Raw genomic sequence first — 24,599 nt, forward strand, 5'->3', positions numbered from 1 at the left:
CTGCAATTCAAACTAGAGGCTTCCTTTTTTTTTCTTTCAACTTCTTTGTGATAAGCATCCAAACTGTCTCATGATGTTAAATCTTGCCTGAAATGTTTTATACATATCTTGGTCTCTTGTTGCAAGATGATTCTGACCACTCTAAAATTAGACTGTGAGCGTGACATCTCTTTATTTCTTTAGAACCCTTCTCTGAAGGTATGTGAAAAAGCTACCAACCACAGATTCTTCTCTCAGCTAGGCTTCAAGATATTTTCTTACATAGTCATCTAACATATGTGCCCAATAAATCTAGAATTAAATTACCACATAAAGGCCACTGAAAACATGGATCATATAAATTTGACCCTAATGTGGGGGTTAGGGGTACTGAACCCCCAAGCAGTTGAAAATGCACATACAACTTTCAATTCCCCCCAAATTTAACTACTACTGTTGATCAGAAGGCTTACTGATAATGTAAGTATTGACTAACACATATTTTGTATATTATATATGAGATATACTATATTCTTAATAAAGTAAGCTGGAGAAAAGAGAATGCTAAGAAAATCATAATGAAGGGGCACCTGGGTGGCTCAGTTGGTTGAGTGTCCAACTCTTGGTTTCAGCTCTGGTCTTGATCTCAGGGTCCTGGGATTGAACTCCATATTGGGCTCTCTGCTCAGTGTGGAGCCTGCTTGAGATTTTCTCTCTCCCTCGACCCCTTACTTCCTCCACCTGCCATGATCTATCTCTCTAAAATAAATAAATGAATCTCTAAAAAATCGTAAGGAAGAGAAAAATACATTTACAGTACTATACTGAATTTATTAAAATAATCTGCAAAGAAGTGGACCTACACAGTATAAACTTGCATTGTTCAAGGGCCAATTGCAGTTATAAATTCATTACTTTGATTTTCTTTCAACAGAAATGAGCCACCTCAGCTACATAACCTCTTATGCACTCAAAAACAGTCTTGAATTGTGAAACTACTTCTGTAAAACTCTTGACATTTCTTTTATTTTAAAGATTTTACCTAAGTAATCTCTAACCCAACATGGGGCTTAAACCCAGAACCCTGAGATCAAGAGTTGCATATTCTACTGACTGAGCCAGCCAGGATCCCCAAACTCTTGAACTTTCTAAGAAATTTCAGTTAGTATGTAAGTCAGGATTGGTTAGGCTATGCCACCTTAACAAATAGCCCCCAAAATCTCAGTTAATTATTTCTTGCTTATGTTACATGACCAATTTGAAGCAGCATATGCTGTGTGCATGTGTGTGTGTGTAGGGGAGGTGCCTAATCACTGAAATCACCCAGGGACCTAAGCTTGACAGAGGTTCCATCTTGGGATATGTTTCATTAGCTAAAACAAGTTATGCTACTATGATGATTTTCAAAGGCTGTGGACAAATTCAAGCCCTCTATGAGCCTGGAAGGAGGTAAGAACCAGGACGTTTGTGCACAGGTATAATGAGTACCATGAATTAGAAGGTGACCCTGGGCTTAATGAACAATGAAGCAATCTCTTGTCAATAAGGAATATAAGTTCCAGACTTCGTCACTTTCACCTAAAATTTATTTCCTTCGAATTTTAGTATATGTGCTGCCGAAGCAAGCACTTACCTAAAATTTATTTCCAAATGCCCAGTAAAAGGCGGTTAAAATAAAGCTCCAGATAAATAGTACCTCCTTTGAAAGAAATAGTTGATTTGTGTTTGCTTAGGAAGATAGTATTCTGTATCTGATTGTAGCTCTGTGACTTCAGAGCTAACTATTGTGAGATACTGGATAATCTATGGATTAATTAATTCTCTTAAAGAGGAAATGCTTTAGATCTTGCTACCTAAAGTATCATGGGGGAACTGCAGCATCAGCACCACCTGGAAGCCTGCTATAATTTCAGACTCTTAGGCTGTATCCCAGATCAACTCAATTGAAATTTGATTTTAACAAAATCTCTAGTTTAGTGTGGTTATGAATGCTTGAGAAGCGCTGGATTAGGATATCTGAGGTAAGTCCATAAAATTAATTCTGTATCATATGTGAAATTCCATAACTGAGCTCCAACATTTAAAAAAGAACTTTCTGGGGCACCTGGGTGGCTCAGTTTGTTAAGCCACAGCCTTCGGCTCAGGTCATGATCCCGGAGTCCTGGGATCAAATCCTGCAACAGGCTCCTAGCTCTGTGGGGAGTCTGCTTCTCCCTCTGACCTTCTCCCCTCTCATGCTCTCTCTCTCTCTCTCTCTCTCAAATAAATAAGATCTTAAAAAAAAAAAAGACCTTTCCTTTTTCAAAATTGGATTTTCCAATTGTCACAGGGCTCAAGACTCAAAAAAATTACATTTTAAATCACAGAAGCAAAACCTGCTCTACTTAAAAATTGTTATCTTCATAATATTTTGCTTGCTAGGTGGGCCTAATGAGACTGGCACCTTATTTTTTCCAGTCTTGAAGAGAATGGCAGCTTTGTGACATTACTTTCAAGGACCTCAGGGGAGGTCAGATGACAGCATGCCAAGAACAACTTGCATGTATCATAATACTAAACAATAAGAAGTTCAGGTCCCCCCTCCCAACACACAAATCTCTTTGGATTAGTTATCAGGTCTCCAAAGGCAAACTACTGCTTTGAAACTTTAAGGAAGGCATATATTATGACAGCCTAGCTCAGAACCCACCCATCTGGGGGAGAGGGTATTATACCTGGGGATGTGAATGGCACTCCGTCATTACCATTAACACAGTAGTACATATCAGAAGTGATAGTCACTTCTGGGACTTTTTTTTTCTTCCCTGAAAACAAGAATATTTCCAAAAAGAATAAAATTGAAGGGCGGAAGTGAAGATTTCCTCCCTAATTTGCAAGGGTAGGGGTGCTTTTTAGGAAGTTTCAGCAAACATAATCTCAACCAGCTAGGAAAAGGTAAACCTAATTTAGTGCTTAACAATAATGCCTGGGTTTGTTTAACGCTTGTTGTGAAAATAATTTCACTCTACATAAATTTCTTAATGTAATTGCCACCTGGGGAGAGAAAGAAGCTACAAACAAATGGTCGTACATTTTGTGGCTCTATCTAACATAAATAAGCCAAAATTTATCCACCAGTTTTATGACACATTTTCCTCTAAACATGGCTCCATCTCAGAACTACTCCAGCAAGATACTGAAAACATTTAATGAGAAATATAAACCACGTGCAGATAAGGTAAGTAAATACTTGCGTATTCCGAGTCACTAAGAGACACTTCAGTTATCATCCTTGTAATTTAGACGTCTTCACACCGTTTTATTCCCCCTTGTTTGTAGGCACTTTTCTGATACCCCTAAAATAAACGAGTTTCATCATCAGTAGACACGTAAAGCCTGGACAAGGTGTCATGGCGCTGCCTCTGGGTTTCGTTTGATAAAAAACCTGTTCCACAGGAAAGTAAATCATGTTGCTTAACTGAAATGTGAAAGACTGGACTGAGCCAAACTCCAAGGAAACCCATTTACTCTTGTTATTAATTTTAAAAACACGTAAGTTTTTTTTTTTTTTTAGAGATTTTATTTATTTATTTGAGAGAGAAACAGTGAGAGAGAGCATGAGAGGCAAGAAGGTGAGAGGGAGAAGCAGACTCCCCATGGAGCTGGGAGCCCGATACAGGACTCGATCCCAAGACTCCGGGACCATGACCTGAGCCGAAGGCAGTTGCTTAACCAACTGAGCCACCCAGGCGCCCAACACGTAAGTTTTTGACACTGATTCCTGATATGACCCTCAAGAGGTGAATTTCACTATAAAGGAATGACAGTTGTGTTATAGAACTCAAACTTGTCCATGAGCCCAATGCGCAGCCAGTCAATGTCTGAGACACCAACTCTGAAGCAAAGAGACCTTTGTTATCAGAAGGGCAGCCCAAGGAGAAGGCAGGGGATCATTTACAAAGTGTCTTTGCCCAGTTGAGCCTAGGTACAGTTTATATATGTTTGGGGAAGGAGGTGAATACACAGAGGAGGGCAAAAGGTTCCTTGAAAACTTGAGTGGGGAGGGGGTTCCTTGACACAACCAGAGGTATGCATTCTTTCAGACAATGAGGCACCCTTTGGGACCTGGTGACCAGGTAAGCAGATAAGTTCAATAAAAATGTTAGCATCATCGGATCCCCATCAGGTTACTACAATCAGTGGGTAAACAGGGAGTAGGAGTGGGAAAGGCAAAGTTTATGGTTGATAAGAGGTCCATAAAACATAATTAAGTAGGGAAAAAAACAGAACGTGGATCTAAGTTAACGCAATTAACAGAACTATAGTTCTGTTAATGCTTTCAAAGTAGGTCCAGGAACTGGGTGTCCAGCCCCAGTTGCTTTATAATACATCTGACCAAGGTTTAGCTGTTATAACACTGTTAATATAGTTCTATAACCAGGCCATGCAAGGCTTCTCACAAGACCAGAAAAGCTCCTCTCTCCTCTTCATTCCTTTCTTATTCCTGCCTTCAATTACCAATTTCTCAAAATCATTGAGGAAACTATGGAGGACCATTAACAGGCTATTAGAAAGAGTGGAGCAACTGCCCAAGGACAGGAAAATGCACTAGCTCTTTTGAGAAGAACCTGGGAAACAGCATGCAGTTGGCATTAGATGATTTCTTTATCACAGCGTAATGTATAGTAGCCATTATTTAGTTGTTAATGCAACGCGATGTGTAGTCTGTCTTTGGGTCTCTATATTTCCCGTGGTATTTTCTTCCCATCTTGGCAAAGTCTGACATCATTCCCTTTTAATAGTTATGATAAGTTCTTGGCCAGAAGCACTTGCATAATACTGTCAGGTTATAGCTTATTTTCAGAGAAATAGTTTAGCTATCCTCAGTAGCATCAAATAAATAATTAATGGCACAGATGGCCATATTAATGTGCAGGGCAGCTCGACCTTTGGTACTCAGAAATTACTTTATTTCGTTTATATTCTGTTTTAACATGTTAAGAATATGCTCTTTATATTCCCTCATAATTCCTTAACTGAGACAGAACTAGTTATAGTTCTTCTATTACATATATATATTTGTATATATATATGAAAATAAGGCTTTTCTGTGATTGTTTATGTCCTATACTTAAGTGCATCTTCATAAAATATCACATTTGTTTAGTGCTGTTTAGTTTTCGATGAAGTTTCATTCATTCATTCAATATATTTATTAAGTATCAGTTACTTTTCTAGTTACTGAGGGTACTTGAGTGAACAAAGTAGACAAAAACCCCCCAACCTTAAGGAGTTTACATTATTTTCAGGTTGTTCCAACTTCAGGTGATTTTTTTTTTGAAGTTTTTATTTATTTATTTCAGGTGATCTTTTTTTTTTGAAGTTTTTATTTATTTATTTTATTTATTTATTTTATTTATTTTTTTGAAGTTTTTTTTTGAAGTTTTTATTTATTTATTTGAAGTTTTTTTTTTTTTGAAGTTTTTATTTATTTATTTGACAAAGAGAGATCACAAGTAGGCAGAGAAGCAGGCAGAGAGAGAGGAGGAAGCAGGCTCCCTGCTGAGCAGAGAGCCCAACTCGGGGCTCCATCCCAGGACCCGGAGATCATGACCTGAATGGAAGGTAGAGGCTCAACCCACTGAGCCACCCAGATCACCTTCAGGTGATCTTTTAAAAAACAAAAATCCCCATGTTATTAAACCAACCTATTTGGCCTCCTCATATGTACAAATCATAGCCAGCATTTAGAAATAACACTTATAAAACATTTATTTTGTGTCTGACAGTGTGCTAACCACTTCACATTTAGCTTACTTAATCCTCACAATAGCTCCAAAAGGAGGTATTACTATGATCCTTAGTTTACAGATGAAAGGAGGCTCAGAGAGATAATTAAGGGGAAGTGTGAAAATTAATAAAGGGAAACCTCACTAAAGTGGACTGGGGAGGCTAAAAAGGGGAATACCACTCAATGTCAATTACAAGAAGAACTGTCAATTACAGACTCCAAAATTAGCATCAATCACAGACCAAAGGAAAGAATCCTCAGTGGGAAAGAATCATCAATTACAGGTCCGGAAAGAAAAAAGATGCACAATGCCTCTCCTCTAAGAAATTCATTACTTCTGCAACTCAGCCAATGAGAAACCCTCATTACCCAGATATCTTGCTTTTTAAAAATTTATTATTTATTATTATTATTTTTTAATTTTATTTTATTTATTTTATTATTATTATTATATTTATTATATATTTTATATATAATATATAAAATATATATTTTATATATAATATAATATATATTTTATACATATATAATATATTTATTATTTATTATTATTATTATTTAATTTTATTTATTTTATTTATTTTATTTATTATATTATTTATTTTATTATTATTATATTTATTATATATTTTATATATTATATATTTTATGTATATAATATATATATTTATAAAATATATATTATATATATTTATTATTTATTTTTATTATTTATTTATTTATTTATTTGACAGACAGAGATCACAAGTAGGCAGAGAGGCAGGCAGAGAAGAGAGGGGGAAGCAGGCTCCCTGCTGAGCAGAAAGCCCGATGTGGGGCTTGATCCCTGGACCCTGAGATCATGACCTGAGACAAAGGCAGAGGCAGAGGCTTTAACCATTGAACCACCCAGGCGCCCCGATATCTTGCTTTTTAACAATGGACTTTCTTTCAAAACAACCCCTTCCAATTTCCTCCTTCTCCATAAAAACATTCCCCTACTGTGTTTGTGGGGTTTGCCAATGGTTTGGCTGTACTCGCCCGTCTTGAACTTTACAATTCCCTGCCATTCCCAAGTAAATCCACTGCTGGTAAAGTAAGTTTTATTTTGAAGGTTATCGGAAGATACAAGATGAGATTTCCCTTGGCTCTTAACAACCGCTTCGTATTTCAGATGATACTTTACATATATTCGATGAATAGAATGACCGCATGTACTTTTTTGGATTCCCATTCAGCTAGACATCAACATCAACAATTTATATTATCCAAGAACAATCTAGGCATTTTGTGAGAGAAGATGGGAAGAGTGGTAGGGGCTCCCCCCGCCCCCGCCGTGAATTTAGGCAGATGATCTTAGGGGTGCTTGCTTGGCAATTATTCGAGGTGGTTGCCTTACCAGGTGAGAGAGAGGAAGCAAGACATAGTTCCCTCTGCTTTGAAGCCTCAACCTGAGTTCTTCCGGGATTCAAGCTCATCAGCAGAATGGTTAAGACGCGTTCCCTCAAGAGCATCAGGAATCAGAGGACCCTTGGGGGACGTACCAGGTGCCCTCAAAGTGATGTTAAACCAGAGGCCTCCAGAGCCCTGAGAAGGGCGAAACCAGGGAACCTTCCCAGGTAGTTGGCATGAGGGGCTGCCTATAAAACTACACAGATCTGGAAAGATGAAAGGCACCGTCGCGTGGGGTAAAACTACACAAAGTAGTGGCTGGGTAAGGAATCACTGACTTTCCCTATCGCCTCGCTGCACGAGCCCAGGATTCCAATTTAATCCGTTAGGCTCCTACAAGCTTCTTGTTCCCCAGCCACCCTTCCCGCCCTCCAGATAAGCGCATGTGCAGAAAGAGTCCCAGCAGCCGCCGCTGGAGCCGGAAGGCATCGATCGACTCTGAACTCGACTGCTGGACTTGTCGGCGATTGATTGAAGTGCGTGGTAGCGTAACTTCCGGTAGCGGCTCCGTTTCCGGCTTTCGGTTCGTTGGGAACTAGCGTAGGCCTCTGGTGAGTTGCAACGCGTTCTCGTTCGCTGTTTCCATTCTCCGGGTTGTGGGTCGCCGCTCGGCCGGACGTCAGTTTGTGGGAACAGGGACTGGACGCGGCTCGGTGCTGGGGATGGAGTGTGTTTGCTCCCGAGTTCGCGGAGGTGTTGGCGAGAGGGTGGGGGGTGGGGGTTGGAAACTGACGCGCTGGTCCTGCTAGGCCTCCAAATTTAGGAGAATTGTCTCTAGTGGGAAGAGTTGGGGTCGGCGATCGCTTGGTCGCTTCCTGGGGCTTTGGTCGAACGTGCCTGTGGCTGGAGAGGCGGGAAGCTCCCTTTGGACTCCAGGTGCCTTGCGCTGGTCCACACCACCCTCAGACCTCGCGGGAGATCTTGCAAGAGCCTCTCTTTTGAGAGCTCCGCCTTCAGTTTGATCTCTCACTTTCTTCTTGTCGTTTTCTCGACCCCAGCGCTTCCAGGTTAGGGGATCGCAAATCTGAGAAGCGTCACCCTTCACCTGTTCCGCAGTAGTGCAGTCCCTCTGTAGGCTCTTTCCTTTTCAGGCTTCCTATACTGTTCACACACAGTGGATTTAAAATTGGTGAAATGAAGGAATATGAGGGGCACCCACGGAAATAAAACAGGGTCACAGTTGGCAACTAAAAACGGTATAAAAAATGAAATAGCGAAGTGAGTGTGAAAGAGAAGTGCAAAAAACGAGGAGAACAAGGGTGGAACTCCAAGCCTGCTGTTTATTAGCTAACGGTTAGTCTGACGGTAGGCAAGCAAGTACTTTACATGTACTAGCCATTAATAACAGCTACTCGAAGTGCTCCATGCCCATTGGAGAGCTGTGCCAGAACTTTATCTCATCTAGTCTTCTGAGTTCTAACAGGTAAATGCTGTTACACCAGCCCCATCTTGCATCTGTGGACCTGAGATTAAGGAACTTGTCTTCAGTCAAGCAGCTAGTAATAAGCATAGATAGGATTTGAATTCAGAGGAGGTTCGTACTAGAATCTGAGCTCTTAACCATCATGCCATACTGCTCTTTCTGAGTTCCATAATTTCAAGTCCGTTAGAGTTAACCTTCGAGTCAGGACAGCTGGTGGTGGTGTATATAAATTAAGTAACTGATAGGAAAGCACTTTTTAAGTGTACCAAGAAGTATTGCTCGGCAAACTTCATTAATATGGTCTCAGTGATTTTTACTGGGCACACGTTTGTTAGATTCTTTCTCATTTCCCTTAAAGCCTGAAACATTATTTTAAAAATAATTTCATTAAGTGGGGTGCCTGGTGGCACATTCAATTAACAATCCAACTCTTGAGCTCAGTTCATATCTTGATCTCAGGGTTTTGAGTTCAAGCCCCATATTGGGCTCCATGATGGGTGTGGATCCTACGTAAATAAATAATATAATTTTATTAAAAAACAAAAGTTAGGGACGCCTGGGTGGCTCAGTCATTAAGGGTCTGCCTTCGGCTCAGGTCATGATCCCAGGGTCCTGGGATTGAACTGCATCAGGCTCCCTGCTTAGCAGGAAGCCTCTTCTCCCTCTCCTACTCCCCCTGCTTGTGTTCCCTCTCTCACTGTGTCTGTGTCCAAAAAAAAAAGTTATTTTGTTAGGCAAGTGAAAAAACTATTGTTCGTTGCAAGTGAAAGGTAAGTATAAAAATAAATATATTGGGTGAGATGTTATTAAAATCTGCCTAGGTACTGGTGCTCCACTAAGTTTTGAGCTTGAGATCTGTTGTTTTTGTTTGAAAAGGAGGGCTAACCCAGGCGTATGGGTGGCTCAATCATTAAGCATCTGCCTTCAGCTGAGGTCATGATCCCAGTATCTTGGGATCTAGTCCCTCATGCGCCCCCTTGCTCATCGGCTACCTGCTCAGTAGGGATTCTGCTTCTCCCTCTGTCTCTGCATCTCACCCCTACTTGTGCGCGCACGCTCTCTCTCTCTCTCTCATATTAAATAAAACACTAAAAAAAGGCCAGGGGAGAGGGGTGGTGCTAGCAAGTGCTGGAGAAGTTTTAAAGACTACTAACAAACTGGTATTTTCTGACATTTGGGATTGAAAGAAAATTGAGACATTAATAGTCCCTGTGTTATGATACCACACAACAGTGTGAGTTAATGCTCCCTGTTTATAACAGAATATTTACTGTCTCCTTAGGCAGTTTGAACAGTTTAACTCCAGACATGGATATCAGACCAAATCATACAATTTACATCAACAATATGAACGACAAAATTAAAAAAGAAGGTAAGTGCTTTTAAAAAACATTTGTTCACAACCAAAGTGCATTTAATTACTAGCATCTTAAAAACTGTACTGCTTCAAAGCTTCTCATGTAGTAATCTTTGTCGGTACCTGAAATAATGGCTTATTCCTTTTGTGTGAGAATTTTAAGGCTTTTTAAAAACAAATAGTTAAGGACTGAAAATTTGGTGAATGTGTTTTCACTCATAGATAAAGTGGTTTGAAACAACTTTTAAAAACTAGATAGCCAGTAGTATAATGTGATTTTATTAAAATATGTAACTTTGTGTAAATAAGTAAATGCATGATGGGGGGCACTCAATGCAGTCTCATTTTATGAAAAGTTTTGTCATTGTTTCACAAATAAATTGTTTTCCCCTCTGCTTTTGCTCAGAGTTGAAGAGATCCCTGTATGCCCTGTTTTCTCAGTTTGGCCACGTTGTAGATATTGTAGCTTTAAAGACGATGAAGATGAGGGGGCAAGCCTTTGTTATTTTTAAGGAACTGGGCTCATCCACAAATGCCTTGAGACAGTTACAAGGATTTCCATTTTATGGTAAACCAATGGTAAGGCAGTCTTATTATTTTAATCACTGTTAATGGTATGTTAGGTTTGTGGATACACATTTGAAATTATGGCTGTTCCTTTCTGCTTTTATTAAAGCAGGTTTGGGTTTATTTTATTTACACATTTGTGTTTCTAGAAACAGTAATAGTAGAGTTTATAATTCACTAGTTTATTATAGTTCAGATGGGCAAAAACAAAATATATTGAAGTGTACAATGTTTAAAAAATAGTGGCAGTATTGGCAATATTCTCATCTCAGAAGAACTAGAAGTTAACTCAGAAGATTAAAAAGAAACCTTTGTAAACTTGTAAAACAACACAACACAAAAATCATGGGTCAAAGAGGAAATCAATATGAAGTTTCAGAAAATAGCATAGCAAAATACATATCAGAAGCCATGCAGTCTCGAAAAAGCAGTGATCTAAGAAAAGTTCAATAGGTTTTAAAGTCCTAGGTTTTACTGATGAATAAATGGTGAGAAACAGTGAAATAGTTATGCATAGAAAGTACTAACCTCAGGAATGATGTGAGATTCACATTTAGCTGCTGGGTGAAGATTGGATTGTGAGAGGGCTGAGAGCGACTAGGGAACTCAGTTAGGAGGCCTCTGTCTAGAAATTGTTGGCACGGCTTCACTTTGCCAACTAATTATTTTTAATCAATGGAACCATGTGTACCTACAGAGTACCTTGGGTACAGATTCCTAGTGCTTTTTCCTGAGACTGGAATGGAATGAGAAGAGACCTTGAGGAAAGAGCCAAGGTCCAGAGTTTCCAGGCCCTGGATCTGATGCTGCCATTGACTGGGTGTGTGCCTGTGTTCATTTTCCATACCTACAAAATGCAGGCAGATTGGCTATCCTTTAGGCCAATTCAGAGGTTATCAAAAACTTTATAAAGGACTGGGTAGTAAATATTTGAGGCTTTATGGGCCACAAACCGTTTCTGTCATATATTCCTGTGTCTGTGCGTGTTTTTTAACAACACTTTAAAACTGTAGGAAAAAACAAAGTCCGTAATCTGTGGGCCATACAAAAACAGGCCATGGCCTGGATGGATTTGGCCCATGGTCTGTAGTGCAGATTCTGGTCTAATCCCTTTATTTTAGAAATGAAGAATCGGGCACAGAAAGATTAGTTGTCAGTCTGGGTTATATTAGTACCACTGATGGCAGTACAAGGCCTCGAAAGCTAACCCGACAACCAGTATTACAGTTTTTCCCCCCCAAAACTAGGAGTTTGCACACTGTCCTAAAGGGCCAAATAATAAGTATCTTAGGCTTTGTGAGCCAGATGATTTCTCCTGCAGCTGTTTAACTCTGTCTTTATGGCAGCAAAACCAGCCATAGGTGATGTGGCTGTGTTCCAACAAGACCTGATTCACAAAAACAGGCAATGTTGGCTGTGGTCAGTGGTTCGTGCCATGGTCAGTGGCCTCTATATAACACATTGTTTAATTCAGGAGTGGGCATTTTTTCTCTGTTACTAGAGCAAGTTTTCTTCTCCTTTTCTATCCAGTTCCCCCTTTCCCATCACTTCCCATCTGATGGGCACCAGCTGTGTGGAAAGGCCCACCTCAGAAAACTGGGATTGTGCCTACATACACTCTTTTTAATAAGTTGGAATTTGCTGAAACAAGTTTATCTGTCTTAGTAAGTATGAAGAAATAGTATAATGGAGATTACAGTTGGCAGGAGCATAAGACTGGGTTTTAGTTTAAATCTAAAATTACGTTAATATGGAGGAACAGTTTCTTCCTGTAGAGGATTTTGTTTTGTTGAGTTGAGATGACAAGTTTGCATGCGCCGGTTACTCAGATACAAGAAAGCTAGAAATTGTTGGCACTGGCTTCACTTTGCCAACTAATTATTTTAAGTCAATGGAAAAAGTCCAGTGGACTATTAGTGCACTGAAAGTATTTTGTGAGTTCCATTCTCTGCCTTCAGGAAGGCCTCCAAGGCAGGAAGGCTGCCAAATTCCAGCATGCTGGAAGAGGAAGAAGAATGTTCTTTGAGCTGTCTTGCTTTGTGTTTACTCAGGTGGTTTTAGTTGCTCTTTTGTTTTAACTCCCAACATACCAGATCAGAAGTAAGCAAAATTTGCTGTAACTTGGAACTCATAACAAAATTACCCAGATTCAAGGGTATTGGTTATTTGATGCCAAAAAATACCTCAGTAAAGTAGAACCATCTTCCTAAATGGCTTCTGTTATGAAACGTTTGGCATAAATGTAAACCTTGCTCCTTCTCTAAGCAGTGGGTGTACTTTTTTTTTATCCCTTATGGGTATTTAGTCTCGACCAGGGTTTTTCAACATTGGTACTTTGACATCTTGACCTGAATAATTCTTCTTGTGGTGGCCTATCGCCTTCATTGCAGAGGGTTTAACAGCATCCCTGTACCACACATGCCAGTAGCATGACAACCCAGACTGTCTCCATTCAGAGCACTAGTTGTCCCCTATGGACAGAACCACCTGTGGTTGAGAATCACTAGTGTAGACCAGCCAGCTAAGAATGATGACTGAGATCAGAGATTTTCACAGGTGACTCTGTCATAAGGACGGGTCAAGGTCACCCAAGATGTGTTCAGGTCAGGGAGAAGGTTGAAGACACAGGGGAGATGACAGGGAGTCCTTGGGACTAAGTCAGAGTTAGTCTAAGCCTATTCCTTCTGGTTAGATGATGACATGCAAAACCAGCAGTTGCTTACAGGGATAAGTCCACTTAGAAACCCTATGGTACAGCAGCGCAGAGTAGCCGGAGAAAGCTTTGGGTGCTGAGATGAGGCTAGGATGCTCCTCTCTTGTTTCCCCAGCACACACATCTCTAGGGGAGGAAAAAAAGAGACTTTGTTTGGTTTAAACAAAATTTTTGCTTTCAGACCCATGCTACTTTAGAAGGTCACTCGTTCCTTTCAGACTGAGATGAAACTCTTACTCTATAAGGCAATTTTAGATAGTCATTTGTAGGACTCTTGTGTTTTGGTATGGGCAGAGAGGTGGTTTCAGCTCATTCAGCTCCAGAGAAGAAATGTTTCCTGGAAATAGAAATTGCAGTTTGCAGATAGATACGCCCTAGAAAATAGTTTAACTCCTAGCAAAAATTTGGATGATTGGTGTTGAATCTAGCTGTGTGATAATGCTTTAGGTCAGGGCCCTGCTACTCGAAGTGTGGGCCCCATCATCCACTTTGTGCCTACTAGAAGTGCGAATCTTGGGCCTCAGACCTACTGCATCAGCATCTGCAGCCTTCCATGTAGTTACAATGTGCGATAAAATTCACGAAATGCTCTCCTAGACTAGGGTTTTTAAACCCAAACCTCTTGTCTCGCTGGCATACTGTTCTTGCTGGCCTGGTTGCACTAGCTGAGATGCCATTCTTTGTTTCTATTCAAAGCATTTTAAAGTTTAAGTTGTTGCCACTATTAGTCATTTTATTTAAAAATCGTAGATTGGATTCAAAGGGAAATCATTCTCCATCTTTAGTACTTTACCTGTGGAAATAACAAATTCCATATGATACATTCCACAGCTAAGTGACACATCTTGACCCCTTAATTGAGAGTCCTTACCAAGGAGTAGACAGCTTTCCGATGTGTTTTTCTCTGTTTCATAAAATTGAGAGAACCTGTGGTGCAGATGTTTCAAAGTTCTGTGTTTCCCTTATGAAAATCTATGGGTTTGCTTCTAATAAGCATAGTTGTCTAACTTTGTCTAAGTTGTGAATCAGAGATCACAATTTATTTTCATTTGGTGCTTAGTGTATTTGACAGATTTCCTTAGGGGTGTGTTTAAAACCGGCTCGTAGTGTATTTATGTAATGAAATTTGAAATATTAATGAAGAGTATAAACAGCCTTCAGCATAATGAATAGTAACCATTTCCAAATAATTAAAACAGCGAATCCAGTATGCAAAAACAGATTCTGATATAATATCTAAAATGCGTGGCACTTTTGCTGACAAAGAAAAGAAGAAGGAAAAGAAAAAAGCAAAAACTGTGGAACAGACTGCAACCACTGCAAACAAAAAGCCTGGTCAGGTGAGATGAACAAAGTTCCTAGGTTTGTTGGTGTTAAGAAACTTGACAGAGGTGTCCGTTTTCCACTTAAGGGATGATTTTTGGCAAGGGGTTGGGGTGGTGTATCTGTATGTGCCTATGTGTGTTTAAAAGGTGCACTTTCAAGAAGCTGGAATTGGTTGAGTTCTGCAATTCCAATATTTATCTTTAAGCCCCAAATTAAATATAAACCTTTACATATGCAGATTTATATTAAACAGTTTTATTTGAATTTGTATGACATTTAGTTCCATCATTCTTCAAAATATATTAATATTGCTGGCTTCTCAAGTTCTACTGCCTGTCAGTAATGCTGTAGATACTATCTTTAATCTTGAGTGCTCCACACAAAGCTGCTTTCTTTGAACAGTTGAAGGATTCAAAAATCTGTTTTGAAATAAAAGTAAGATTATCATCCAAAATGTAGTTACTTTTGGACTGAAAGTGATTAGAAATCAGTTTCATGAAGTATAATTCTTGACTTTTGTCTAATTGTTTAAAAAAAAAGGTAAAGACTGGTTCTTGGTTTTTCGTATGTATTTCTCCATAATTTTAAAGGTTAGAGGTTAAATTTTATGATACAGTCTTTAAAATTTTGGACTAGAGGCGCCTGGGTGGCTCAGTGGGTTAAAGCCTCTGCCTTCGGCTCAGGTCATGATCCCAGGGTCCTGGGATCGAGCCCCGCATCGGGCTCTCCGCTCCGCGGGGAGCCTGCTTCCTCCTCTCTCTCTCTGCCTGCCTCTCTGCCTACTTGTGATCTCTCTCTCTCTCTCTCTCTCTCTCTCTCTGTGTCAAATAAAATAAAATCTTTAAAATTTTGGACTAGATCTTTCAAAATTAACTGACAAGTTAAAGTTTGACTCAGTTACAGTGTAAATTCTTAATGTAAAATTAAATGGAATAAGGAATATTTTTAAATTAATGTGTTTTTTAAAGGTTTTAATTCCAGTAGAGTTAGCATAAGTGTCGTTAGTTCCAGGTGTATAGTATAACTTCTGTGTATGACTCCATGCTCATCACGATAAGTGCCCTCCTTAATCTTTGTCCCTTATTTCTCTCATCCCTCTCTGCATCTCCTCTCCGATAACCATCAGTTTGTTCTCTGTAGTTAAGGGTCTGTTTCTTGTTGTGTCTCTTTCCCTTTTTGTTTTCCCTTAATTTGTTGGTTTTGTTTCTTAAATTCCACATATGAGTGAAATGTATGGTGTCTGTCTGTCTCTGACTGACTTATTTCACTTAGCATTATGCCCTGTGGTTCCATCCGTGTTGTTGCAAAAGACAGGATTTCATTCTTTTTTATGGCTGAATAATATTACCTTGTATATATATACCACATCTTCTTGATTCATTCGTCTAATGATGTACATTTGGGTGGCTGTTGTAAATAAAGCTGCTGTAAACATCGGGATGTGTGTATCCCTTTGAATTAGTGTTTTTGTATTATTTGGGTAAATAACCAATAGCGTGATCACTGGATCGTGGGGTGGTTCTATTTTTAATTTTTTGAGGAACCTCCATACGGTTTTCCAGAATGGCTGCACCACTCCGTATTCCTACCAGCAGTGTACGAGGATTCCTTTTTCTTCACATCCTCACCAACATTTGTGGTTTCTTGTATTTGTGATTTTTAGCCTTTTGACAGGTGTGGGGTGACATCTCCTTGTAGTTTTCATTTACATTTCCCTGATGATGAGTGATGTTGAGCTTCTTTTCATGTGTCTGTTTGCCATCTGTATGTCTTTGGAGAAATGTCTGTTTATGTCTTCTGCCCATTTTTTAGTTGGATTATTTGTTTTTTGGGTGTTTCATCAGTTGGTAATATACTTTGGATACTTAACCCTTTATTGGATATGTCATTTGCAAATATCTTCTCCCATTTAGTAGGTGGTCTTTTAAAAATTAATGTTACTTTTATGCAGTAATTAAAATTATAGTCACCTGTTGCTTTTTTAGAGCGATCAGAAATTTTAACTATTTTTTATTTCTTTCGTTTAGGGAGCACCAAATGCAGCAAATACCCAAGGAAATTCAACACCAAATCCTCAGGTAATCTTTGTTTCCATGTGGTGCTTCCTTTTTAAAGTAAAATTATAAACCAGTAACACACAACTTGCCTGTCTCCAAAAACTGAAAAAAATTCCTTGTATAAGACATTAAATTATTTAACACTTCAATATAGAAACTCACATCTCAAAAATTTTAATTTTTTAAGGGGGTAAAAAATGACACCTGACTTTATTCTTTGCTTTCCATAATGTTTCAGTGATGGAATAGAAATGACAGATTTTAAACTCTACAAAGGCTGGGAGCGAACATTTTTATTTTCCCCACAGTATGTACAAAGCCCAGGGCTTTGCAGACACACAGATTGGGGAAATTGGCCAGATGAATAGGCTTCTCTTTCCATACCAGTTGCTCGAAGCACTGAACTGTCTTTTCTAATAGAGCAAGGTAGTTTTACAGTTACCCGTGCTCTGGCTTCTGAGAACAAGTATACGTCTCTTTATATATAGTTTTAGAAACGTCTTAGCAAATCTCCCCTGCTGGAGGCCTCAAAGAGAAAGCCTTAATTAGATACTAATGGTTTCCCCTTGGTTCCTTGGATGCTTAGAGTCTGACAAGATCCTTAAGTTCAGAGAATTCCTTATACCTCAGAGCTTTCCTTCTCTGATTTGAAGTTTTGTGCATTTTCCTTTATTATCTACCTCCCTCTTTTGGAGTCTTTCAGCAGTTATAGTTCAGTTTACAAATGCCAGCACTTAGTTCTCTAAGCCTTAAACGTCTTCTTTTCTCTTCATGAAAGTAGCCTGAATACAGAGAGGCTCTTAGGTACAGGATGACCCTGACCCCCGAGTTCCCTATAACCAAAGCTTAGGGTATCAGATAACTAGTTTAACATCTAATAATACTTGTTCCATTTGGTTGTAACTAGATGCTCTGTATATCTCATTTACTTGCAGACAGTATTAAAAGTCACCAAGTAGTGGTTCGAAGTGGTAGTTCTAAATTTTCTTAAATGCTGGGAGATTGTAAATAATAACTCAGGATTGAAATCTGAGTGTTATTGGGGTAACCAGCTGAAGCTAGGTGACATTGCTGCCATTTCTAGTTTTGTTTGGCTCTTTCAGTTACATAATCTAATTGACAGTCCTTCCTGTACAACTGACTCTGGATGCTTAAAACTTAAACATTGTTTTAAATACTATTAAATACTTTAAACTTAATAAGATTTGTAATTATCCAGATTTGTATGAAGTGACTTGAATGTCTGCTTAGTTGCTGTTAGGTGTATGTTTATTTCTCTGGTGCCATTGTTTTTTAGCTTTAGTGTTTGATATAGTGCTACATTCATAATCTTTAATAAACTGGAACATAGCTCTCTGAAGTGGCTTGTCATACTTTTTATACTTAAAGTTAACTTTGCCTTTTTTCTTTGTATTAGGTCCCTGATTACCCTCCAAACTATATTTTATTCCTCAATAATTTACCAGAAGAGACTAATGAGATGATGTTATCCATGCTGTTTAATCAGTAAGTTTTTTCATAAACCAGTCTGTTCTGAAAGCCTCCCAACAGGACAAATAGCTCTTCTGTGGGTTGAATTCTTTTGTGTATCACAACAGTAATTCCTGTAGCTTCCTTGATTTAGTCTGGGGTTAATGATGTAAGTTGAATTCAGTCTGTAGATTTAGCAAATAAAAAGCTGAATTACCTCTAATGTTTGAATTACTCTAATTGATGAGTAAAACAGAAAACAAAGCTTTGGTACAATGACAAAATTGAACTAGCTTACATTACACCTACACTTCTTCATGGCATTTTTAATTATATTTTAGACTCTTCGAGCCTATTCAGGATTCTTGGTAGGATATGATACTTTTCCTAGACCAGCATTGGGAAGTTGCTGATTTAAACACAGAATGAGCATTTATGCATTTGATATCCTTTATATATTTACGTGTATAAATTGTTTCTCCTCTTGCAGGTTTCCTGGTTTCAAGGAAGTACGTTTGGTACCTGGGAGGCATGACATTGCTTTTGTTGAATTTGAAAATGATGGACAGGCTGGAGCTGCCAGGGATGCTTTACAGGGATTTAAAATCACACCGTCCCACGCCATGAAGATCACCTATGCCAAGAAATAACATATGGGATAGTTGTCTTTAAAGGACTTGGTGTTATTTATAGTGTTTGTTTTGATAACATTTGGTCAGGCCATTTTTTAATAGTTGGAGTGAGGGGGGAATGAAAGTGAAATTTTTGTGAATGATTTTAAAAAATACCTAGTCTCTGTTTAACCTTAGTGAACTATGAAATATGAAGACCTCAATTTTGTATAATAAACTTCTATTTGTATTCTTTACTTAATATTTAATTTATTCCATTGTCCTATCACCAAATGTTTACGCTAGTCTGGAGCACCTCTTAAGGTATATAAAACTGTGGGGTGCCTGGGTGGCTCAATCATTAAGCGTCAGCCTTCAGCTCAGGTCATGATCCTGGGGTCCTGGGATCAAGCCCAGCCTCAGGCTCCCTGCTCAGCGGGAAGCCTGCTTCTCCCTCTTCCACTCTCCCTGCTTGTGTCCCTCTCGCTGTCTCTCGCTGTTAAATAAAATCTTAAAAAATAAATAAATAAATAAATAAAACTATAATAGGATACATTCCTAGTATTATTTTGGAGCAGCTAATGACAAAGAACCATTGAATTTTTTTTTTTTCAGATTTTATTTATTTGAGAGAGAATAAGAACAGAACAGGGGGAGGGGGCAGAGACAGAGGGAGAGAGAATCCTCAAGCCGACTCCCTACTGAGTACAGAGCTAGAGGCAGGGATGCAGAACTCGATCCCAGGACCTTGAGGTCATGACCTGAGCCTAAGTCAGACACCTAACTGACTGAGCTACCCAGATGCCCCCATTGAATCATTTTAACAAAAGGAGAATTAGATCAAGCCCTTCATTAGATTTTTTTGTAGTTTTTTTTTTATATGGATTGCTGGGGGGGTGGGGAGGTGTGTGTGGTGTTAATGGTAAGCGTGTGTGTGTGTATGTGTGTGTGTGGTAATGGTAAAAATAATTGCCCTAAGTGTTAGAAGAAAATGAGACTTGGACAGGAACCAAATTTGAACTTGGTGTTCTTCAAATAAATGAGCATCATTTCTTGCTGGTAGTAGGCATTTCACAAAGCTTTCCATTCAGCATTTAATTGGATAAAGGCCATCTAAGAGTAACATGTTTTCTGGGAAAACAAGGAAAGGGAATGCTGTCTTTGAACTTCCCCTTTCATGCTCCTATCCTCTTGATGCAGAATTTTTCCTAAGGAATACCTGCTTGTCTAATCTACCCTCTTCTTTAGGAAGATTTCCCTCCAAGGGAAAGAATTTACAGTCTAGAAAATTTTTTAAGATAAACAGGCTGACTTGTAAAAAATGGTCAATTCTAATCTTAATGCCTCTTTGTAATCTCAAACATCAGTGTCTAATTTTTAAACACCAAAGCTCATTTTCTTTAGCTTTTGATTTATACCTAAGGCTGTGATTCAGTCCCCTGCTAGTAAAACCATGCGCATCTTTAGAAGTGGACAATTTTGCACCTACAGCACACATTGAAGTGACACTTGATAATTTTTTCATGTTTTTCTTTGAATATTTCCTTGAATAAAATTTTGAATTTTTACTGTAAATGGGATGACTGCTTTTAGACTTACGTAGATTTTTGTCAGGTCACTCTTCCGTATACATAAGGAAGAAAAAGCAAAATAGTTTTTATTCCTAAAGCTGCCACATTTAGAATCTTTCCCTCTCTCTCTCTCTCTCTCTCTTAAGATTTTATTTATTTGAGAGAGCACAAGTAGAGGGAGGGACAAAGGGAGAGGGAGAAGCAGACTCCTCGCTGAGCAGGTAGCCTGACACAGGATTGGATCCTAGGACCCTGAGATCATGACCTGAGCCAAAGGCTTAACTGACTGAGTCACTCAGGTGCCCCTAGAGCCTGACTTATTGAATAACTTATTTGCCAAGTTTATGTTCTCTTGTAAAATGTATTTAAGAATGAATTATTAGAAAAAGGACCATGCTCTTGAGATGTTAGAGCAGTGCTAGTTGCTGTTAAATTTTCTAACTTCTTACTCTCAGTGACTGTCCTTACTTTGTCTGAGAAAAGGTTTCACAGATGCCCCTGCTTTGAGTGTCTGTATGAGCGGAAGTAGAAAGGTCTGTGTAGCTGGAGTGGGGTGAGAGCGAGGGAGGGGAGAGTAAGATGGGACTATATAGGCCTTTTTAAGGACTTGCATTTTAAACTCTTTGAAATGGGCAATTCAGATTTTTTTTAAATTGGGTTGTTTACAAGCAATAAAATTCACCCATTTTTAGTGAGTTTTGGTTAGTGACCCAATTTGATGGATTTTGACGATTGTATACCGTTGTGTAATAACCAGAATCAAGAGAGCATTCCATCACTTCTCAAAAACAAAGGCTCCCTTTTCCCCTTTGCAGTTAATCTATTCCCCACCCCAACCCTGGGCATCCAGTGATCTGCTTTCTATCACTATAATTGTTCCCCGTCTAGAATACTTTTGGGGGCCCCTGGCTGGCTTGGTCAGTGGAGCATGCAACTCTTGATCTCAGGGTTGTGGGTTTGAGCCCCACGTTGGGTGTAGAGATTACTTTAAAAAATCATTAGAATGTTTTTGAAGTTCACCTCTGCATTAGCAGTTTTTACAGTAGATGGGCATTTGGGTTCTTTTTAATTTGGGGCTGTTAGAAATAAAGAGCTTATGAACATCTGATTACTTTTGAAAGCTTTTTATTTTGCTATAATTTCCAATTTATCTAAAAATGCGGAAATAGTACACAGCTCCCATAAACGGTTGCTGAACCATTCAGGAGTCGTGCCACCTTGACCCTGTATCACTCCTTAATACTTCAGTGTGTATTTCCTAAGCACTAGACTGCTCTGCTACAGAACTGCCATGTGACCAGCAGAATCAGGAAATAACACTAATGCAGTATCCAATCTGATTCACATTTTGCTGATGTCCTGAAAATGATCCGGGATTCCAATCCAGGATCATGTCCCATGTAGTTGTGTCTTCAGTGTCCTATGCATTCCTCAACCTGTCCTTACCTTTCTTAATGGTATAGAGAGAGATCTCTATGTCTGTATTTGTGGCTGTTTCTATACAACTATATGAAAAAGGAATTTCCAGCAGTACCTCTAACTGCAGTCTGACAATGCTGGGTTTCTTCTGGGCTTCCCCCTTTCCTTTTTAAAAAAGATTTTATTTATTTGAGAGAAAAAGAGAGAGAGAGAGCACAAGTGGGGGAAGAGGGAGAAGCAGGCTCTCCGCTGAGCAGGAGCTCAATCCCAGAACCCTGGGATTAGGACCCTGAGCCAAAGGCAGACTCTTAACCCACTGAGCCACCCAGGTGCCCCAACATCCCTTTCCTTCTTTGTAAGTCCTCTGCTCCCAGTGATCAATGCATTTACTTATTTGCTTAAATCTCCTGGAAAATAATCTGGGAAGCAAGTCTTCAAGAGGGAAGAGGGAAAAGAAAAAAGGAGCTAACTACCCTTTGAAGATGATTTGATCATGCTGGGATCTTGTGCCCATCTGTTGGAGTTGCCAGGAGTTTTGGAGAAAGTAAGATGTTGTGCCCATCTATTGTGGTTCTCAACTTCGAGTTTAATTTCCACTGCGGATCTGAATCATCTAGGAAACATTTCCAAAAGCCCATGCCTAACCTATACCCTATATCAATTATATCCCAATCTCTAGCCATGAAACCCAGTCATCAATATTTTTAAGCCCCTTGAGTGATTCCAACGTGAGTTAAGAACTAACAAACCAGATTTCTACCTTTCGAAGCAGGTTATAATGGTAAGACCATTTGTTCAAATTGTATTTTTCAAAGGCAGCATATTGATAAGAAGAAACTGGTGTGGGACACCTGGGTGGCTCAGTCGGTTAAGCGTCTGCCTTCAGCTCAGGTCATGATCCCAAGGTCCTGGGATCGAGTCCCGCATTGGGCTCTCCACTCAGTGGGGAGCCTGCTTCTCCCTCTCCCTCTGCCTGCCTCTCTGCCTACTTGTGATCTCTCTGTCAAATAAATAAATAAAATCTTTAAAAAAAAAAAAAAGAAGAAGAAGAAGAAGAAACTGGTGTGAAAATGGGTCATGTTGTGGCACACCTGGGTGGTTCAGTTGGTTAAGTGTCTGACTCTTGGTTTGGGCTCAAATCATGGTAATGCAGTTGTGGGATCGAGCCCCACATTGGGCTCTGTGCTCCGCACAGAGTCTGTTTTAGATTTTCTCTCCCTCTTCCTCTCCCTCCTGCTCACACTCTTTCTCTCTCTCTCTCTAAAATAATCTTTTTTTTTGTTTTTTAAGGAAAGCATTGCAAGAGGTTCCCATCTCCATTTTGAACTTTAAGGTTCAAAGTATTTTCTGTTTGGGTATTTAGCAAGCATTTTGTCCTTGGAAATATTGTATCCAGTAAAGATCTAATGAAGAGTGTGAAGCCCTGGCTTAAAATTTGTGCTGCAATTGGGACACCTGGGTGGCTCAGTGGGTTAGGCCTCTGCCTTTGGCTCAGATCATGATCTCAGGGTCCTGGGATGGAGCCCTGCATTGGGCTCTCTGCTCAGCGGGGAGCCTGCTTCCCCCCGCCCCCGCCTGCCTCTGTGCCCACTTGTGATATCTCTCTGTGACAAGTGAATAAATAAAATCTTTTTTAAAAATTGGTGCTATAATTGATTTGCCCTTGAGCAATATTTCTCGAACTTTCATGGTCTTCCAAATCATTTTCATAGCTTACTAAACTGTAGACTGATCTAGCAGGATTGGAGGAGAGGGGTGGGTTTTTTCTTTTTTTGTTAAGATTTTATTTGTCCATTTGAGAGAGAAAGAGCATGAGATGGGAGGGTCAGAGGGAGAAGCAGACTCCCTGCTGAGCAGGGAGCCTGATGCAGGACTCAAACCTGGGACTCCAGGATCATTACCCAGGGCAGTCACCTAACCATCTGAGCCACCCAGGCACCCCGAAGGGTGGGGTCTGAGAGGCTAATTTATAATGTGGTGCTGAAGGTGCTGCTCTGGGGCTATGCTTTGGTGACAAAACCCGAGTCTTTGCCCTGATAACATAGTGAGTCTTGATTTTGGGGTGTTAGGAACCTCCTTTGAAATCTGATAAATCCTAAGGGCTCTCCCCAGGAAAAACAAAAATAAAACCAAAAACGCGAATGTATACACCTAAGCACGCAACTTCAGGGAGGTCATTCGTTCAATGAATACCCGTTTTTCTGGGTGCTGGTGATAGAGCGAAGGGCAAGGTCGACAAGTTCCCCACGTCCCGGAGCTTTCACTGTGGTGTACGGGGACAAATCACCTCCACGTAAATAAAGAAGGCCTGTCAGGTAGTGATAAGTGACGAGGCGGTGTGCCACGGTCACACGATGGATGGACCGAGTTGGAGGAGGACAAGAAAGGCTGTGTGAAACGCATCTGTCTGGGGGAGGGCCGGTCTGTGGAGTGAAACCTTCCCCGGCAATCAGCTCTGGAGGGCCTAACGTAGAAGTTAGCTTTGCATTTTCAAAAGACAGAACAGCTTATATGGCAGGCTCAGAGCAAGCGGGGAGAGAGTGACTGGAGGGGCCTCGGGGCCAGATCATGCAAGGCCTTGTAGGTCACAGCAAGGGGGCTGCTTCCACCCCATCCACTGCCCAAGCTGGTTTTTAGACCTTAAAGGAGCCACGGGCTCCATTTTAAGAACTGCAAATCGAGAACTACTTTGGGAACGAGAGCAGAAAATGCCATTTGGTGGGCGCCTGGGTGGCTCAGTGGGTTAGGCCTCTGCCTTTGGCTCCGGTCGTGGTCTCAGGGTTTTGGGATTGAGCCCCTCATTGGGCTGTCTGCTCAGCAGGGAGCCTGCTTCTCTCTCTCTCTCTCTCTGCCTACTTGTGATCTTTCTGTCAATAAATAAAATCTTTAAAAAAAAAAAGAAAAG

General features: G+C 39.9%; 1 protein-coding gene across 2 annotated transcripts; it reads left to right on the top strand.

Moving 5' to 3' along the window:
- The first annotated feature begins 7,633 nt into the window (after positions 1-7,633).
- On the top strand, positions 7,634-19,217 carry SNRPB2 (small nuclear ribonucleoprotein polypeptide B2). Of its 2 annotated transcripts, none has more exons than XM_080814200.1 (7): positions 7,634-7,731; positions 9,886-9,975; positions 10,367-10,539; positions 14,440-14,580; positions 16,594-16,644; positions 18,041-18,129; positions 18,584-19,217. In XM_080814200.1, the coding sequence occupies exons 2-7, from the start codon at positions 9,912-9,914 to the stop codon at positions 18,741-18,743; spliced, it is 678 nt and encodes a 225-aa protein (XP_080670326.1). In that variant the 5' UTR covers positions 7,634-7,731; positions 9,886-9,911; the 3' UTR covers positions 18,744-19,217. The 2 variants fall into 2 exon arrangements, with proteins under 2 accessions (XP_080670326.1, XP_080670327.1); XM_080814201.1 differs by having other exon boundaries at positions 7,715-7,731; positions 9,890-9,975.
- Positions 19,218-24,599: the final 5,382 nt, after the last annotated feature.

This window comes from Martes martes (genome assembly GCF_963455335.1).
Source record: "Martes martes genome assembly, chromosome: 9".
NCBI classification, from domain to species: domain Eukaryota; kingdom Metazoa; phylum Chordata; class Mammalia; order Carnivora; family Mustelidae; genus Martes; species Martes martes.

What these genes read in the sequence shown, in the direction of transcription:
- SNRPB2 (XM_080814200.1), top strand. Translation starts at nt 9,912, where the DNA reads ATGGATATCAGACCAAATCATACAATTTACATCAACAATATGAACGAC. An exon ending in CAAACAAAAAGCCTGGTCAG is followed by an intron (nt 14,581 to 16,593) that starts GTGAGATGAACA and finishes TCTTTCGTTTAG; the next exon opens with GGAGCACCAAATGCAGCAAA. An exon ending in TTATCCATGCTGTTTAATCA is followed by an intron (nt 18,130 to 18,583) that starts GTAAGTTTTTTC and finishes CTCCTCTTGCAG; the next exon opens with GTTTCCTGGTTTCAAGGAAG.